General features: G+C 42.6%; 1 protein-coding gene across 4 annotated transcripts in view; it reads right to left on the reverse strand.

Annotated features, from left to right (window-relative positions):
- Window positions 1–10,649: 10,649 nt before the first annotated feature.
- SNX9 (sorting nexin 9) overlaps window positions 10,650–19,184 on the reverse strand; it is a 52,541-nt gene continuing 44,006 nt past the window's right edge. For all 4 annotated transcript variants that reach the window (XM_077348762.1, XM_077348754.1, XM_077348769.1 and 1 more), the window contains 5 exons: window positions 17,353–17,429; window positions 16,114–16,203; window positions 15,008–15,122; window positions 13,903–13,994; window positions 10,650–12,642 (listed from right to left, as the gene is read on the reverse strand). In XM_077348762.1, the coding sequence (XP_077204877.1) occupies window positions 12,595–12,642; window positions 13,903–13,994; window positions 15,008–15,122; window positions 16,114–16,203; window positions 17,353–17,429 (422 nt within the window). In that variant the 3' untranslated portion in view covers window positions 10,650–12,594. The remainder of the gene's footprint in view (window positions 12,643–13,902; window positions 13,995–15,007; window positions 15,123–16,113; window positions 16,204–17,352; window positions 17,430–19,184) is intronic.

The following is a 19,184-nucleotide window of genomic DNA, read 5'->3' on the forward strand; positions in this document are numbered from 1 at the left end:
TCGTTCTAAACCAAAAGACTTTAAGATATAGAATAGCAGGATGGGAATTTTCCTCAATCCATGTCTACTAGCAGATTTTTTTTTTCAAACAAGGGAAAAGATGTGGGTATGCACAGCATTAGTATTATATTGTATGGGACTTAGAATCATAGAGTTGGAAGGTACCTCATGGGTACCAACCCCCTGCACTATGCAGGACACTCACATCCTGATTGCTCATGGGACAGATTTAGGACTAGTTCAAATGCTAACTGACTAGAGGTGCTGTACATATAGAAGACAGAAAGCAAATGCATGTGTATCCCCATTACACATATCACATAATGCATAATGTGGGCAGTATGATACATTTATCTGAATTATGCTCATATCCACTTTTAATGCCCACTCTTTGCTCCTACAAACAGAATTACATCGCTAAATTTACAGAGTGTTCCTGGGGTGGGGGTGTTCAGAATAGGGAGCTGACTGACCCCTATGGCAGCATAATTCTGGACTACGCCAGTATAAGGGGCATTTACATTTGAAGAGGTCACAAGCAGTGCTGCAGTGTGTGCTCACAGTTGCACAGCTGCACTACAGTTGCACACTGGTGGAGTGCTGATGTAAACAGCTATGCCACTGAAAATGTGGGCCTCTAGCCAATTGGCCACTTAATCACCATGTGTGTTGGTGTTGCTGGGCTCGGTTGTAGGCTGTGTCACCTTCAGGAAAAAGCATCAGCGAATATGGGAGCAGGGGATCCCCTCAGTCACTTGGACAGAATGGCAAGAGAGCCACTAGGAGTGATGTTCCCTTCTGTATGCCCAGCCAGCCATGCCAGGAGCCACTCCGCAACATCGCTGGAATGCAGCAGGGGTTGGCAATGTTGTTGGGATGTCTTTTCTCCCATTTGGTGGCCTTGTAACTCTCCTTGTAACTACATCAGCCAATCGCTGCAGCACAGACACAGCTCAAGGTTGCCGTTCCCATAGCCGGAACTCAGACAGACTAGTATATCAAGGCTGAAAATTCCAAACTGAACTCCTCTCCTTGTGTTCCCCATGAAACTGCTGCTTTGAAAAGTCATGCAATCTATCATAAAGTCCTGATAGTGAAGCCTGGGTTTGTGGGTTTTCTAAACAGAAACTAGCCTATTTTATCCTAGTGTCCAAAGTGAACTCTATGACCCCGTGATGTTTAGACAGAATTTCCTTTGAATTAATTTCATCCCATAGGTTCTGGTCCATCCTCTGGAACAAGAGAGAACAACTCTGCTCCATCATCTATATGGCTGCCTTTTAAATACTTGAGGATGGTTATCAGATCCCCTCTCAGTCATCTCTTCTCTAGGCTAAACAGACCAAGCTCCCCAAACTTTCCTCATAAGTCTTGGTCTCCAAACCCCTCACCATCTTTGTTGCCCTCGTCTGGACACGCTCGTTTATCTACATCCCTCTTTAACTAAGTTGCCCAAAGCTGAACACAGTACTCCAAGTAAGGCCGAACCAGAGCAGAGCACTGTCTGGACATGATACTCCGTATGATACAGGCCAAAATCCCATTCGCCTTTTTAGCCAAGTGAGACTGCTGATTCATGTTCAATGTATGGTCTACTAAGATCCTTTTTGTACATACTACTGCCAAGACAAGTCTCCCCCATCCTATATTGGTGTATATAGTTTTCCTACCTAAATGCAGAACTTTACATTTGTCCCTATGGAATTTCATTTTATTTAGTTTAGCCTGCTTCTCGAGCCTATCAAGATCCTCATGTATCCTGATTCTGTCTTCTGTTGTGTTTGCTACCCATCCCAGTGTAGTATCATCTGCAAATTTAATTAGTACCCCATCTACTCCCTCATCCAAATAATTTATATTGAACAACACAGGCCCCAGGACAGATCCCTGGGGCACTCTACTTGTCACTCTTCTCTGAGAGGATGCTGAACCATTAACAAGTACCCTTTGGGTACGATCTGTCAACCAGTTATCAATCCATCTGACAGAATTAGGATCCATATCGAATTTACCAACTTGTCAACAAGAACATCATACAGAACCTTGTCAAAAGCTTTGTTGAAATCCAGATAAACTATGTCCACAGCAGACGTTTGTGGTGTTTGGCAGGGCCTGTAAGACGGAGCTCTTCCACCAGGTATATGACTGTCAGGGCAGTTGGAAGATTAGATGGGCCCTCCCTAAGGAAGAACTACCACCAAACTGGTGACCTCCGACTGGTTTGGTGGTCTATAGGAGACCTCCACAAAATACACTCAACTGAACTTTCATGCTTAGGTACCTGTATTTCCTCACAAGTATCATAGAATCATAGAATCATAGAGTTGGAAGGGGCCATACAGGCCATCTAGTCCAACCCCCTGCTCAACGCAGGATCAGCCCTAAGCATCTTAAAGCATCCAAGAAAAGTGTGTATCCAACCTTTGCTTGAAGACTGCCAGTGAGGGGGAGCCCACCACCTCCTTAGGCAGCCTATTCCACTGCTGAACTACTCTGACTGTGAAAAATTTTTTCCTGATATCTAGACTTTATCGTTGTACTTGTAGTTTAAACCCATTACTGCGTGTCCTCTCCTCTGCAGCCAACAGAAATCCTGCCCTCCTCCAAATGACAACCTTTCAAATACTTAAAGAGGGTTATCATGTCCCATTTCAACCTCCTTTTCTCCAGGCTGAACATTCCCAAGTCCCTCAACCTATCTTCATAGGGTTTGGTCCCTTGGCCCCAGATCATCTTCGTCGCTCTCCTCTGTACCCTTTCAATTTTATCTACGTCCTTCTTGAAGTGAGGCCTCCAGAACTGCACACAGTACAGATATACAGATTCTTAACATATATTGCTACCCACCTTATATACTTGTCTGTCCCCTTTGATTAGATTGTTCCCCTGAATTCTAGTACTCCAATTGTGAGTATTATCCCACCAAGTTTCTGTGATTCCTATTAGGTCATAGTCCCCTTCATTAGGTCATAGTCCCCTTCCTCTACTAGGACTAGTAGTTCCTCCTGCTTGTTTCCCATACTCTGTGCATTCATGTAGAGTAATGTGACCAGATTTCAGGGGAGAAATGGCAGGATGCGCCGCTGCCACCGCAGCACTCGGGCCCCTCCCCCCCTCCCCCCAACTGGCCTCAGAAGGGCAGCGGCAGCAGCGGCGGTGGCGCTAGCAGGCGGGCTCTCCCTCCCTCCTCCTCCCTCCCCGACTTACTGCGCCACTGAGATGGAGCGAGAGCAAGCTGGTTGCTCGCGGCGGCGGCAGCAGTAGTCGGGCCCTCCCCCTAATGCATGAGGCGTTGCCACTGCCCTCCAGGGCCCCACGGCCGCCACCAGCCGGTGGGAATGGCGGCGCCATGCAAGCCCTGCCCTGGAGCCCGGGCCTGCGTGGGGGCCTCCTGAGCCTGGCCTGTCTTCCTGGCTGCCTGAGCAGAAGAAAAATTAAAAAAAAATTTTTTTAATTAACAAAAAAAATTTTTTAAATCGAGAACGCAGTGGGACATCTTGAAAACGCCGCAGGACATGGGGAAAATGCCCCCAAAGGCGGGACTGTCCCGCCAAAAGCGGGACATCTGGTCACTTTAATGTAGAGACATAGTAATGTAGAGACACCTTAATGTAGAGACATTTGTTTTGAACTTCCTTGTAAGTTAGTAGTTCCCTGATTATGTGTATGTCCTTCTGAAGTCCGCATCCCCTAACAATCGTCACTCATCTCACAAAGTTGTGATGCTAAAACACTGCTTTGAGCTCCCTGCAAGCACAGGAAGATTTCTCCCCCCTTACCTGGGCTAGCTCTTGTCAGCTCTAGGAAACCTGGTCAACTCTGCTTAGTACTTGGATGGAAAATCATCAAGGAAATTTAAGGTTACTACACAAAGGCGAGCAATGGCAAACCACCTCTGAATGTCTCTTGTCTTGAAAGCCTCATGAGGTTGCTGTAAATAAGCTACAACTCTATGGCAAACCGCAAAAATTAATCTCCTGTTTAGACCTTAGTTCTTTTCTCAGATCTGTAATTTTTAAAATCATTTCTTATAAGAGTAGAGTCTCAGCAGAAGCAGACACCACAATGATGTGTGAAACTTTTCCTATTACAGCTATTTTTAGCAGCTGTTTTACAGCTCAGCTCTTTTCATCCCAAAACTATGTGTAGATGAGCAAGTTTTAGCTGAACCATATTTAGTTAGGCAGCTAGAGTTGAGTTATTGGACAACCAGATTTTTTTAAAAAAAACTCTCCAGACTGGCCTGTTTGTAATTAATGATATATGTGTGTTTTCCATGTGCCATCAGCTTGAAAACCACATGGATACAATACTAAAGAGGGGTGGAGTATACAGTCTGCAAACATAACTCCCCCCAAAAGCCTATGCAATATATTATGCAACTATGCAATATATTTAAATACAGGTCTGGTATGCCAATAAAGGTGAATGAATGAAAGAATAAATAAATACTGATCAACAAACATAGAAATGCAATTTAATACAAAATGTGTAATTATATTGTTAAAAAGTCCTTCTACTTAAAACTAGATAATCCAGAGTAGAGCCCAGACGTTCATGCTATGGGATACCAGCTAGTATCAGTCCCATTTTACTCAGCTTCATCAAACCTTGGAATTCTGTATTGATTAAAAATACCAAAGAAAGCACAAAGGGCTGATAAGAGTGTTCTAATAATAAACATGACCAGACAGCCCTTGCATTTGAAATAATCGCTAAAAATGTTGTTCTTATTGTTAGATTTCTAGCCCATCACTCTCATAAGGCTCATAGCGGGTTACAAATAGAATCCCCAATAAAACCCATAATACATTAAAAGTTCAAAAGCCTAAAGAAGAATCCAATACAACCCCAAGTGGCAGAGGAACTAAGCTACATAACCCACTTATATCCCAGAGGGCAGATGCTCCAGATGCTCACTTCACCGCCAAGAGTAGCCCTGGGGGGTCCAGCTCTTCCCTTGAAGTGCCGGCCTCAACTATAAACTTGGCAGAAGAACTCCGTTTTACAAGCCCTGCGGAAAGCTGGTAAATCCTGCAGGTCCTGCAGCTCATTCCATCAGGTGGGGGCCAGGACCAAAAAGGCCTTGGCCCTGGTCAAGGCCAGCCACGCTTCCCAGTGGCCAGGTATGACCAGCAAATTTGTACCCTCAGAGTGTAAGACCCTGCAGGGGGCATAGGGTGTGAGGTGGTCCCTCAAGTATGTGGGTCCCAGACCATGCAGGGCCTTAAAGGTTACCAAAACCTTGAACCTGATCTGGGTATCAATTGGTAACCAATGCAGCTGCATTTTGCACCAGCTGTAATTTCCGGGTCCGACCCAGAGAGCGAGTTACAGAAATCTATTCTGGAAGTGACTCTTGCGTGGATCACCGTGGGTAGGTGTTCAGGTGACAGGTAAGGCACTAGTAGCCAAGCCTGGCACAGATGGAAAAATGCCTGGCCAGCTACTTTTTTGACCTGAGCCTCCAAAGTTAATGAGGTGTCTAAGATCACCCCCAAATTCCTGGCTTGGGACGTGATGACTAGTTGCGTCCCTGCCAAGGTGGGTAAGCATGCTTCCTGAGTTCTGCCCCCTTACTACCAAACCACAGGACATCCATTTTGGTGAGGTTGAGTTTCTGGCAGCTCTGCTCAAGCCACCCAGCCACGGCTTCCAAACATCTGGCAAATGTTTCCGGAGGGGAGTCTGGGTGGCGGTCCATCAGGAGATACAGCTGGGTGTCATCCACATACTGGTGACACCCAGAGCCGTAGCTCCACACCAGCTGGACCAGAGGGTGCATAAAGATGTTGAAAACCGTGGGGGAGATCACCAAGCCCTGAGGTACTCCACAAGGGAGCCTAAATGGACTCGATAGCTCATGCTTTAGGATGCTTTGGGCTGATCCTGCATTGAGCAGGGGGTTGGACTAGATGGCCTGTATGGCCCCTTCTAACTCTATGATTCTATGATTCTATCCCCCAATGCTACCCTCTGGATCCGGTTTAGGAGGAAAGAGCATATCCAGTGCAAGGCTGTGCCCTTTATCTCTGTCCTGGCGAGGTGACATGCTCAGCAGTTCATGGTCAACCACATCAGATGTGGCCAACGGATCTAACAGAACCAACACAGCAGAGCCACCTCAATCCAGCTGGCAACGGAGGTAATCCGTCATGGCGACCAACATCGTCTCCACCCCGTGGCCAGGATGGAAGCCAGACTGGTATGGATCAAGTACTGAGGTTTCCTCCAGGAACGCCAGGAGCTGATCTGCCATTGCCCTTTCAACTACCTTCCCCAGGAACGCTAGATGCGCAACTGGTCAGTAGCTGGCCGGGTCCCACGTGTCTTTGTGCGGTCAGAATTAAATTTTAAAAAAGAATGAATTAATCCACTAAGAACACTAGTGTGAATGCAGCATAAGAGGCAATTTGTTCTATGACTAATCAGCCTACATTACAGATGGCTCAAATGACAGAATCAGCTGATGTTTGTGTCATATTTAGAAGTAAACAGGAGGGCCTATGAACCTGAGGTTGACCTAAAGTCAAGCTGGCACTCCTGTATCTCTCAAGTGCTGTACCACTCCACAGCTGAGTATAGTCTTCCAGATCCTCATCAAATCATTGGAGATGGGGTATAGAAGACAAACAGCAGGCATATAGTATATATATATATGTCCTAAGCTCTGCAGGCCAGCCCAGTCAGGTCTCCTGAGCAGCAATGCCCTCAAGTCTAGGTAGCAAGGCTAGAGCACATCAACAGGAACAAGAACACAGGCTTGCCACCTAGTGGACCTCATGATCCAGCAAGGCAGCCTTCTCAAGCCACAGCCTTAAGTAGGTTGAGAAGTAAACAGCCTTAGTTGCCCTGCTGGCAGATGTTGAACTCATGTAACTGCACTGTGCTTTAGCTAGGATTCTGCAAAGAATTATTCTTGCCACCTGGCTCTGGAATGGGTTTGAGTGCAGCCAGTTGAGCACTGCACCTCCTTTGGGCCATCTTGTCCTGTGTCTCGGCTGTTGGCTGTACTTAATTCTTCTGGTTAACTGAGAAAAGTACACAATTGAATCATTGCTATAGGAATTTGTGTGTGACCAAGGCTGTGTACTCTCAAGAATGAGGTTTTTCATCAATATCTTTTTCTTTGGTATTTTTTAGAATCACTTCATCTTGGTTGTTTTATGATGTATTATTATGCAGGAGCCCTGTTGTAATGTTAGGAAGCCCAGTTGGATCAATATTTGTTACTTTTACATGTCACTGTACATTGTCAGTGATAAGAGGATATTGGGAATGCCAATATCTGTTTTTAATCTGTTAATATTTATGCAATTGTCAATATTTTTTTAATTTGACCAGAAACATTATTGGACCTATACATTTATATTTTCTTAACCTTTTTTTGTACTTAATTAAGTTTGATTTGGGTTAAGTTTATTTTCCCCTCTCATTTTTTTGTTTTCAGTTGTGCTAAATAAGAGCATCCTGAAGAGATTTCATGAATTCTGCATTCTGAATTAAATGCAGTTACTGCATTTTTGAGCAAAAGTTCCTATAATTTTTCTGATTCACTTTTGAATACTCAGACAAGTTTCTTTTTTCCAATCTTGAGCAAAAATTATTCTGGCTGTAACCAAGTGGCCAGGTTCTCATGTCCACTCCAGCTTAAACCCACACAATTAAGTTCCAGATCTGGTTCAAGTTTTTGGTACTCACCTTTAAGACCTTACAAGGTCTGAGCCCTGTGTATCTGTGGGACCATGTTTCTGAATACTTTCCCCAGAGGGAATTACAATCACCAACCTACTGAGGATCCCTGGCCCCAAAGAAATACTTTTGGCCTCAACCAGGGCCAGGGCCTTTTTGGCCCTGGCTGCTGCCTGGTGGAATGAGCTCCCCAAAAACATCAGGGCTCTGTCGGAACTTTCCAAGCTCTGCAAGACAGAGCTCTTCTGCCAAGCCTATGATAGAGGCCAACCAGAACCATATATTAAAACCATACATCAAACAAGGCCTCCCTTCTCTCATCCCCCCTCCCCTCCCCACCCTTCCCTGATCCCTCTTGGCTTAGTTGCCCAGTTATCCAGGGCCAAAAACACTGGCAGCAGGCAATAATATCTTAACTTTGAAATTAATTTTAGCTTGTTTTATGAGGTTTATGTATTGTTTTATTCTGATATTACACACTTTCTGATGTTCACTGCCCTGTGACAGCTAGTGCAAGAAGGACATAATACAAATCAAATCATGAATTAATATGTCCTACAGCTTCCATTTTCAGTAGGTGATCTCATACTTGTTTTCCTTCTTTATAAGTATATTTATTCTATATAGGTCCCGCTTTTACTTTTAAAGCATTGTTGTATACAATCAAACATACAAAGGTCTAGCACAACTGACAGTAGTATTTATGGGGCAATGATAATCTATGCACAAGATAAACAGTATTGGTTAAAGGTCAAGCTGAATCTATTAAATCAGGGGTAGTCAACCTGCGGCCCTCCAGATGTCCATGGACTACAATTCCCAGAAGCTCCTGGGAATTGTAGTCCATGGACATCTGGAGGGCCGCAGTTTGACTACGCCTGGATTAAATCATGTTGATCAAGCTCAAATATCAAACTATAGCTGGCAAAGGGGAACCCAGTAGTCTTCACAGTTTAAGTTCCATGCCTGAACATTACATTTTAATGTAATATTCACACCATGTCTTTAAGAAAATGCAATATGCAAGAAGCTTTTGTGAATTATCTAAGTATATTATCCCAGTAATTTCTTTTACTATTTTTTTTATTTTACTAGTGGCCAGCAGGACACTGTATATTCAGAAACAGAGAAAGGTCAATTTGTTTAGTGATAGTATCATGTTCTGTGCTTTTTGCTCCCATACTAGTATTGCTTCCTTAATCTTAAAATAATTTATGTGAAATACCATCATGCAGATAAAAGAAAATTATGAATGACTGGGGAATTTGTTTTTATAGATTCTTTAGGGGGAAAGCATTTGTTCTGGAATGTGGAATACTTTTATTCTTTTCTTAATGTGTACTCTCATTCTTTCAACTAAAGAGGGTGAGAAATAGGTCACCGTTAACACACACACTCAGGCTCAGATAGCAACCATCTTTTGCAGCATCAGAATTAACAATTCAGTAGCTTCAGCCAGTTGACTGAAAAAGTATCCTGGTTCAGCCTCAGCAAATACACTACATGCAATGTATTCAAGGGTGTGCACCTGCTGCAGCAGATGCCCTTTCAGATGAGAAGCTGAGCCAAAGTTCCAACTCTGGTTACTATGGAACACGAAGAATGGGATCCTAGCATGCCTCTAGCTGTGACTCTGCAGATAACAAATGCAAGTTTCTTTATTCTGTCATTGATGTATGTCACCCTCCCAAACCACAGAAATGATTAATATTCAACAACCAATATTTGTGTTCATTACTTCTTTGCATCAACTATATGTCATTTAAACTTGGTGGTTGGGAAACAATTCTTACTAAACACAAATAGTCTCTCTGTGCCAATTAAATTCAAAACAAAACATATGTATGGTGGCAATATTAAATTAGTCGTGATACTGCATTCAGTTCTTATCTTGATATCTAAGCACTTTGACAAAAAGGCATGATTCACATATATCTAATACAGAATATGCTTGTTATGTCTATTTCCAATGAAATGCATCGTGTCCTTTCCATCATAATACATGTTGTGGTCATAGATGAAACAAAACATATTAACATTACATGTTAAGTTGTGTAGATGAAGCTTCAGCCTTGGATCCATTCCAGTCAGGCTTGCCACCTGGCCATGGGGTGGAAATGGTGCTGGTTGCCCTGACAAATGATCTCCAGCAATAGCTGGATCTGGGTGGATTGGCAGGATTGCTTGTATTAGGGATGTGGACTAACAGAAAAATCTAGAGCGCTTCGGAAGAACCAGTCTTGGATCAGTGTAAGCTCGGCTAAAGCGATTGCTTCAGCCAAAGCTTCGCTCATTAGTCCCATCCCTTCCTGCTCCGCTGGGCGGGCCAGAGCTTGCCCAGACGTGGAGCTTGTTTTGGGGAAGAGGAAAAGCAAGGGTCTGCCTCCCCCTCCTCAAAGCCTGCCATCTCCAGCTCTGGGGCAATTTTAGTTGCTTATGTAAAATAGATGCAATTAATTCAGTATGTGTCCTTGTATGAGAGTACTGAGGATGGATTCATATACAACCTTCAACCTTCATGAAGTGTGGCTATTAGAATGCAAAGCACAGAGGTGCCTACGCATGGCAAGTTGTTGGAATGAAACTGTTCCAACGTGCCCATAATTCTATAATTTTTGAAGAACCATAGTGTAAAACGATGGGCTGGACTGTGCTCTGCCACAGAACAAGGAAATGACAGAAGCCGCTTTCCCTAGTTTTGCTAAACCTCAGCAACTGAATGGACTTTCCTCATTCACCCATTTAAACCTAGCGCCATTCCTGCTTTCACAGTTGTAATGCTTGTAGTGACACCTGAGCTCCTTGGAACTGGGTATTATTGACAATAAACCTTTTTCTGAAAGAATGTTCTTTTTTCTTTCCTTAAAAAAGTAATGACAACATAAGACAACAAGACATATTTGCAAAGACCAAACTTTACCTGAAAATAAATGTATGATCCTTCAAAATAAAAGCACTTAAGTATAAATATTTATTATCAATTTAAGGACTTAATTTGCTGTAAAGTTACAGATCTGCTTGTTAAGTGATCTTGCCACACACATGGCTTTTCCACAATGAAGCCACACCTCCTTTTAATTACCAGATAGTTTGTCCGCTACAGATGCTAATTCTGCAACTTCAAGGGCATTGGGATTAATGCAAATTTTGGTAAAAAGGGATCCTTGAAAAACCAGTTACAAAGATTTTGACACAAAAAGTGAATATACAAATGCTGAAAAAAATGTGCTGTGAAAAAGTGCTTTAAAATGTACAATACACTTTCCAACAATTTCATAAATTGCTTCTACATGCAAGATAGATCATACTACATTTGGCAGAAAACATTTATACATTCTTTACAATTTGTACATATATTTCAATGGCTGTATTGTAACACTTTACGGAATTTTGGAAGACAGGCTAAATTAAGAAAAGCATGTAGACATATATAAAAAATATGACAGAGCCCTTCTGATGCATATGACATTTACATTCTGGGAATGCCGGTATTTTTTAGGACTTCATATTACCGCTGCAAATCCAGATTCTGTTATCCTAAAATATTACAACAAATAAATGACAGAGCCATAAAAATTAACAGAACTTGCAGAATGCACCCATCAGTTAGAATGGACTGATGGGTAAAACAATATATTTGCTCTCCTTCACATGAATTTATTCTAGTAAACAATGCATTTAGCACTAAGGTCCTATTTGTGGCAATGCTCCTATTTCAGTTCAATTTAGCTGACTTTCCTATAGATCAGGCCATGACAAGCCTATTGTCAGCATCCCCCCCCCCCGGATGTTTTTACACCCTTCCACAGTTCTTGGGGTTGTGTGTTTCGGCCGCCAAAGCAGCCATTCGAGCCCGAAGCAGCCAGTACCACGACACAGGAGGGGAGGGGTGGTGTCAGTGTGCCAGTCGGCGTATGCAGGTGCTGCCGTGCTGGCTGCTTTGGCATCCAATGTTACTTCGGCAGCCAAAGCACACAACCCTAGTTCACTTTGTGTTCAACAACTGAAAGACGGTTTTCAGTTTTCCTCTGAAAAGTAGACTTAGCTATTTTAGGATTAAAAGCAAAGGATTGCATATCATGCAATCATGTGAGGACCAAAAAGGCAGCAGTGATTTGGGGATTTCCCATCATGTGATGGAACTGGTCATTAATGCTATAGTGCATGTTGAAGATTAAGGGAAGAAAGACTCTCAAATGCATAGAACTGGTTTCCATTTGGAAGCAGCACAAGTGCATGTTCATGAAGAGATGGAACAATATCTTCCATATGTTTGGATTTCTCTAGGTTAAACTCTCTTCTTATAGCCAGGAAAGAAAATATTCTAGCCTTCAAGTTTGAGGCATTTGTGTTACAAAAAACCCAGCATATTGAAAGACATTTGGAGAAAGTGTGTGTCAGCAGTGTTATTACAGAAACTATACCATAGCAATACCAAAGAAGAGATAAATCTTTGCTCTTTATACCACATATTTAATAAAACAATCTACTGAGATGCCACAAAGCTACAGGATAAGGAGATCAGAATTTAGTCTCCTATTCTGAATCTTTGTTTTTCTTAAGGACTATCCAGGGGTCCATGAATGAAACATTTGAGAATATGAAGCTTTGTAGCCCTTTCCAACAAACCTCTTGACGATTTCAATTCCTAATATGTAAATAACTTTTTAGTTTTGCTTAGGTAACTGATAATTTGGGAAAGCATTCAAGATAAAAATAGACATAAATATCCAAGGCATTTAGGCTAACAAAGTATACACCTGAAGTTTTCACTTTTTTGCATCTCATATTTTACAAAGGCTTTTTTGGATGGCAAAGATGGCAAAGATTTTTTTAAAAATTCACCTCCCCCCCTTTTCAGAAAAGCACTTTGGAGTTGTTCTTCATTATTCTTTTCTGTATTTACATTACTGGAAAACGACTGAGTGCCTGCCTCAGCTTTTCTGCTATCTGAAACAGAAACAAATACCAGTCTTGAAAAACACAGCCACACTGCACAATTAGAATCACCCAGTTTTCAGCACAGGAAAGAATGCTAAACAATTAATGACTTAAATGTTTAAAAATGGAAAATGTAAGGAAACACTGGATGATGTCCAGCCATTCAGAATTTATTTTCCACATTTATTTATTTAGTGTTCATAAAATATTTTCACTCCCTCAAGTGAAGTCTATGCTTATGCTTGTAATGGCTGTCACCTTGTTCTGTATATTCTCCAACAAGAGGCCACCGGTGATTTTCACAGCTCACAGTGCTTTTCAAAAAGTAGCTTATGTATGAACTAGTAGTTAGACCCACAGCTACAGTGGAAGTCACATAGATAATTGCTTTACAACTAAGATGGCAATCCTTTATACATGCATCACTGAAAAGCTGCCCAATTACAACTGCTAGCACAGCTAGAAGTCTTAATTACTATCCTTCAAGTTGTTTATTTCTGTACCCATGCACACACTGGTTCATTTTTAAAGCTTTGCTTATGATCTCTGAGAAGATATATGCAAAGGAAAACAGAAATCAAGAAGTACCCTTTAACACTAACCAAATTTATTCTAGGTTCTTGCAATTTAGGAAGTCCTACATGCACACACACAAACACACACAAAATGTAAATGCTCCACAGGGGGCCTTTTTATCTGCATCTGTGTAGCTCCACATGGTATATTCATTTTTTACTTCCATGGTAAACACACACATGTGATATTGTAAATATGAAATTATAAATATGTGGAATAACTGCACACAGCTCAAATGCTATTCTTTTCCAAAGGGACTGAAAGAATTTCTATCGACCTGCCAAGTACAACTCTTTGTGCAACGCAGGCTAAAAGCAAGTGGCAGCTGCGTAGCCTTGTCATGTGAAGTACGTAGCACAGCAAAGACTAGTAGTGCCAAGTGGCATTTTATACAAAAGAAAACTATTTCTTCACAAGTCTACATATTAATAGCTTACTGGGAATTGTTTCTGAAATAATCACAGCCAAAGTTCAAGCCTTTACTGTTCACATCATCTTCTTTCGTTTCTATTACTGTTCATTCAACCCAGTGGTCTCTAACAGCCGACTGTTCACGCTCTTTTCTGGGGCGGGGAGCATTTCAAGCATGTGACATAAAATCTGAGCACAAAGGATAATGTGTGCCCTGATGTTTCGTTAGAAGAATAAATCATTGAATGGCTGGCATATAGGCCCATATAGATGGTGGCTTACCGTTTCATAGAACTGTGCCTGCTGCTCCAGATATAAGCGAATCACGCTATTGTAATCATAAATCCGGTTACTGTGAAAGTGATTCATCTCAGCTGTAAATCAGAGCCAGGACATGCATTAGTGCAGTTTGATTTCAATGAGGAATCAATAGTTATTACTTAGGAATCCAAACACAGGATTCACGTGCTATCAGAATTCATATGCGACTGAGGTGTGCTTGCCAATCCATACCTATTTTGCTCTATTGCACTGCATGGCACAGGAATTTTTTAGGGGTTCAGGTGGAGATGAGGTAAATAGTATGTCTCTGACAGAAGCTTGGTACAGTGTACTACACTGATATGCTTTCCGGCAGCCAAAATGAAGCCCAAAATCTACTTTATACATGTAGTGGGCAAATGACAGTTGTATGAAGCTGAACAACATGGGATCACAAAATTCCGTTCTGAATATCCAAAGTAAATCCAGTTTTAATACTACAGCCTATATCGTTATACTTGTAGTTTAAACCCATTACTGCGTGTCCTCTCCTCTGCAGCCAACAGAAACAGCATCCTGCCCTCCTCCAAGTGACAACCTTTCAAATACTTAAAGAGGGCTATCATATCCCCTCTCAACCTCCTTTTCTCCAGGCTGAACATTCCCAAGTCCCTCAACCTATCTTCATAGGGCTTGGTCCCTTGGCCCCAGATCATCTTCTTCGCTCTCCTCTGTACCCTTTCAATTTTATCTACGTCCTTCTTGAAGTGAGGTCTCCAGAACTGCACACAGTACTCCAGGTGTGATCTGACCAGTGCCGTATACAATGGGACTATGACATCTTTCTGAGAGTAGGTGGTATCCATGAAAGTAAAACAATATTACGTATACAGAGTGGCTTAGCATGATCTTTAGCTCAGAACAAAAAGGGACAAATAGGCAGCCCTGCCTGCCCCACTAACTTGGGCCGTTCTAATTATATTCTAGATGAAAACCCAGCAACTATTGATATCTTCAATATGTCTATCGTCCTCATTGTCACACCTTAAATTACTTGTATAATTTCTTACAGCAATCTTACTAATTCTCTTTCCCAACAGCGGCCACTGAAAGTCGACAACTTTACCTTGCATCGCAAAAGACATGGTGCTTATGCGTTTCAGCATATTTTGCTTGTCCTGTGGTGTAATTTTACTGGTAGCAACTAGCTTATCACTTTCTTTCACTTTTTCTATGGCTCCCTGTTAAGACAAAATACCACACAAAGCATTGCTGAAAAGGCTCACATGCCTATGGCACTTCCATGCACAAACAAAGCAAGCACCCTTCACCCTTCAACAATTGCAGCAGGTTGCCTTGAAATGTATCCAAATGAAGAGTTTTACATATTTATTTACTTATTTACGAAGATTATGCTCCATCTTAGTGCCATCAGGGCTACCAAGATACTTAACAGTACAATACATAATAAAAACCTATCTTAAAACCACTAGCATCAAACAAAAACACAGAATTAAAAGCAAGTTAAAATACAGATACAAAAACATTTATAAACAATTTAAACCTAAAGAGTTAGGGATGGAATGGCAGATGAAAGAAGAGTCTTGGGGGGGGGGGGCAAGTGAGTCTCTAGAGGAAACATCCAGAGTGTTGGTGCTATGACTATGAAGGTCCCCTTTCCCTGGTTGCCATCCACCTACTCTCAGAAAGCAGGACTTCAGGAGATGATCACAGAGGTCAGGTCCTGAATTTTTTGAAAAATATTTATAGCACAGGTACTGTGTCTGGCTCTCCACATATAAAAGTGCAGCCCTTCTGACTTTTTTACTACTGCTTCAGGATACTATCCAGTCAGTCTTGGTCTTTCAGCCTGTCAAATGTTGTCAATTTATCATTTGAATCCAAATAAGATACATCAGCTATCTGCACAAGTCATGTACTTCTAATTAGAGATTTAATAGTGTGACCAATATTTGAGTAAACATATTCTATTTTTGACCAGTTAAAATGCTCAACCCTAGTATCTAATACATTTAAAGATATGACTTGGGAAACTAGTCATCTTTAAATTGATTAGTTTCAATTTGTGAAAACCGCCTCCAGACTTCACTTTATCACATCACAGAAGGTTATAAAAAAGATTTTGAAGCTTAGTCTGCATCTAACTTAACAACATGTAGCATTCATCTCTTACACCACTACTACTTTAAAGCAAAAGCCTCAACACCTTACCTTGTGAGCACCTATGATGTCTGGGAAGCAGCCAAGAAATCCTTTATATTCATGATTGGTCTCCATCAGAAAATGAAGATCTTTCTTTGGCTAATTAAAAAACAGCACACACACACACACACACGAACGAACAAAAAGATTTCATTAAGCTGTTTCATACTAGCTCCAATTGGGTGAGGCTTGCACGTCATTGTTTACCCTGCTCATCAGCTGGTTGGTGGAGACGAGAGGGAAAAGAGAACATGACAGAAAGAACTGAATCTGTCACCCACTCTCCATCTTCCACTGCAATCACAGTGGGACTCAGCTTTGCTGAAAATGGCTACAAAACTACAGCTCCAGCTGTGAGATTAGAATAGGGAACTATGTGGACAGTACCCATTCTCACACACACACAATTTTGCATACAGCTAGAGACTGGCATGCAGTTTACTTGTGTTCATATGGCCTTGGGGTGATAGGCTGCTAAATTTTTAGCAGCCCTATAATCGTTCCAAGTATTTTCACAGAATCATAGAAGCATAGAATAATAGAGTTGGAAGGAACCTCATGGGTCATCTAGTCCAACCCCCTGCACTATGCAGGACACTCACATCCCAATTGCTCATCTACTCTAACCTGCCACCCCTTTGCCTTTACAGAATTAGCCTCTCCGTCAGATGGTTATCCAGCCTGTTTAAAAATTTCCAAAGATGGAGAACCCACCACCTCCCGAAGAAGCCTGTTCCACTGAGAAACCACTCTGTCAGGAACTTCTTCTGGATGTTTAGATGGAATTTCTTTTTAATTAATTTCATCCCCTTCTTTCTGGTCCATCCTCTGGGGCAAGAGAGAATAATTCTGCTCCACCCTTTTAAATACTTGAAAATGGTTATCAGATCCCCTCTCAGTCATCTCCTCTCTAGGCTAAACAGACCAAGCTCCCCCAACCTTTCTTCATATGTCTTGGTCTCCAAACCCCTCACCATCTTTGTTGCCCTCCTCTGGACGCATTCCAGTTTGTCAACATCCCTCTTCAACTGGGGTGCCCAAAACTGAGCACAGTACTCCAAGTGAGGCCAAACCAGAGCAAAGCGATACCATCACCACCCGTGATCTGGACACGATACTCCATTTGATACAGCCCAAAATCCCATTTGCCTTTTTAGCCACTGTGTCACACTGCTGAATGTATGGTCTACTAAGACTCCTAGATCTTTTTCGCACATACTACTGCCACTTTATTATAACAACAGTTACCTGTTCTGCCACAAGGCTGGCAATTTCTTCATATGTTTTTCCAGCCTCTGTTATTGCTTCATTGAGGTCAGACTCTCCTAAAAAGAATAATTCAACACAATTTCTTAAAATTAAAATGAATGATTCTAAATAAAAGTTTAATAATAGGGTTTCCTTCAATACCTACATTTTTATTTTTTGTTGTTGTTTGCATATAATAAAAAGCATCTTATGGATCCCAACAACTCACTGCTTAAAACAGGAGGTGATTGGCCCTAAGTGGATGATATTCCACCAATAGGAAAAAGGCAGTATGGGAGATGGGCCCAGCAACTGCTGATGAAACCAGACTCCCTTTTTCCTAACTGTAGAATATCCCTCCCTCAGGGCCAATAGCAGCTCTTGCTTCCGTGGTTCACCTTCTTGCACTCACCATCTCCCTGCAGCCCATTCCCCACCACAAGCCCTTTCTCCCACACAGTGATGCCCTCTCCCCACCAACAGGGCTCTATCCACCCATGCTGCTGTTGCTATATGGAGCTTCTCCACCTTGACTCAGTGCTGGCTCTGGCCAGCTGCCACCACATCCATCCCTCCTGCACCCAAGCAAAGTTCCGCCAACTGAACTGAGTGAAGATAAGGGACGAGCCACGAAACATCAATTCCCTTTCCCTGGCTTTACCTGGAGAGCTCAGACAACTGAGAGCCTGTGGAGAGAGCTACTGGGGAGAGGTGCTGCTGACCAGGTGAGGCTATTGTGCTGCCTGGGTGAGGTGATTGATGGGTAATTGTTGGGAGGATTAAAAAGGGCTGCTCCTCGCCAGAGGCGCGAGAGACAAAGGGCTCTTGGCCTGTGGCTCTTAGTTTGGGGTTCTTGGCCGAGCAATTAGAATCAGTAGATCATATCAGTAGATTATATTTCCCTAGTACTTCCACTGCCTAGACATTACAATGGACCTCCAGGACACTCATCCCATCATCTGCAGTGAGTGTTACATGATTGCCTTCCTCCCAGAAGACAAGATGGACTACAGCTGCCCCAAGTGTAAGCTGGTAAGACTTTTGGAGGAAAAGATTAGGGGATTAGAAAACAGAATTATTACTCTGACCCAAAGTAAGGAAGGGGAGGAGTTCATAGACCAGAGCCCTGCAACTCGGAATAAAGACAATACAACTAGTCCTGAAGAGGATAAGGAGATTGACCACAATAGGGAGCCTCTGCAGACAGTTCGGAAAAAGACTCAACGGCAAAGACCGAGACAGTTCTCGGGGCCTTTGGAGCTCCAGAATAGATTTCAGGCCCTTGCAGAGGAGGTGCAAGGGTCAACAAGGGAAGAGGTACCAAAACAAAGTCCAAGACAAAGGGAAGAGGCCACGGGGACAGAAGGAAATGGAGTTGAGAAGGAAAAAAAAGGAGAGTACTGGTAATTGGAGACTCCCTGCTAAGAGGAATGGATCGCCATGTGGCTGGGCCCGACCCCCTAACCCGAGAGGTGTGTTGCTTGCCAGGGGCGAAAATTAAAGATGTTTCAGAACGGCTGCCCAAACTCCTCAAATCTACGGATCGCTACCCATTTGTGATGGTCCATGTGGGAATGAATGACATGTCCCTGAATACCATTGCTCCTATTAAAAAAGACTATCAAGATCTGGGGCGGAAGCTCAATCAAATGGGGGCACAAGTGGTATTCTCTTCAATCTTGCCTGTCAAGGGAAGAGGAATGCGTCGGGAGAGGAAGATAATGGAGGTGAATCACTGGCTGCGTAGTTGGTGCCGGCAGGAGAGATTTGGTTTCTGGGACCATGGGATAGGCTTTCTTGAGGAAGGCCTACTAGCACCTGATGGACTGCAC

The sequence above is a fragment of the Paroedura picta genome, chromosome 1, assembly GCF_049243985.1.
Source record: "Paroedura picta isolate Pp20150507F chromosome 1, Ppicta_v3.0, whole genome shotgun sequence".
NCBI lineage: Eukaryota > Metazoa > Chordata > Lepidosauria > Squamata > Gekkonidae > Paroedura > Paroedura picta.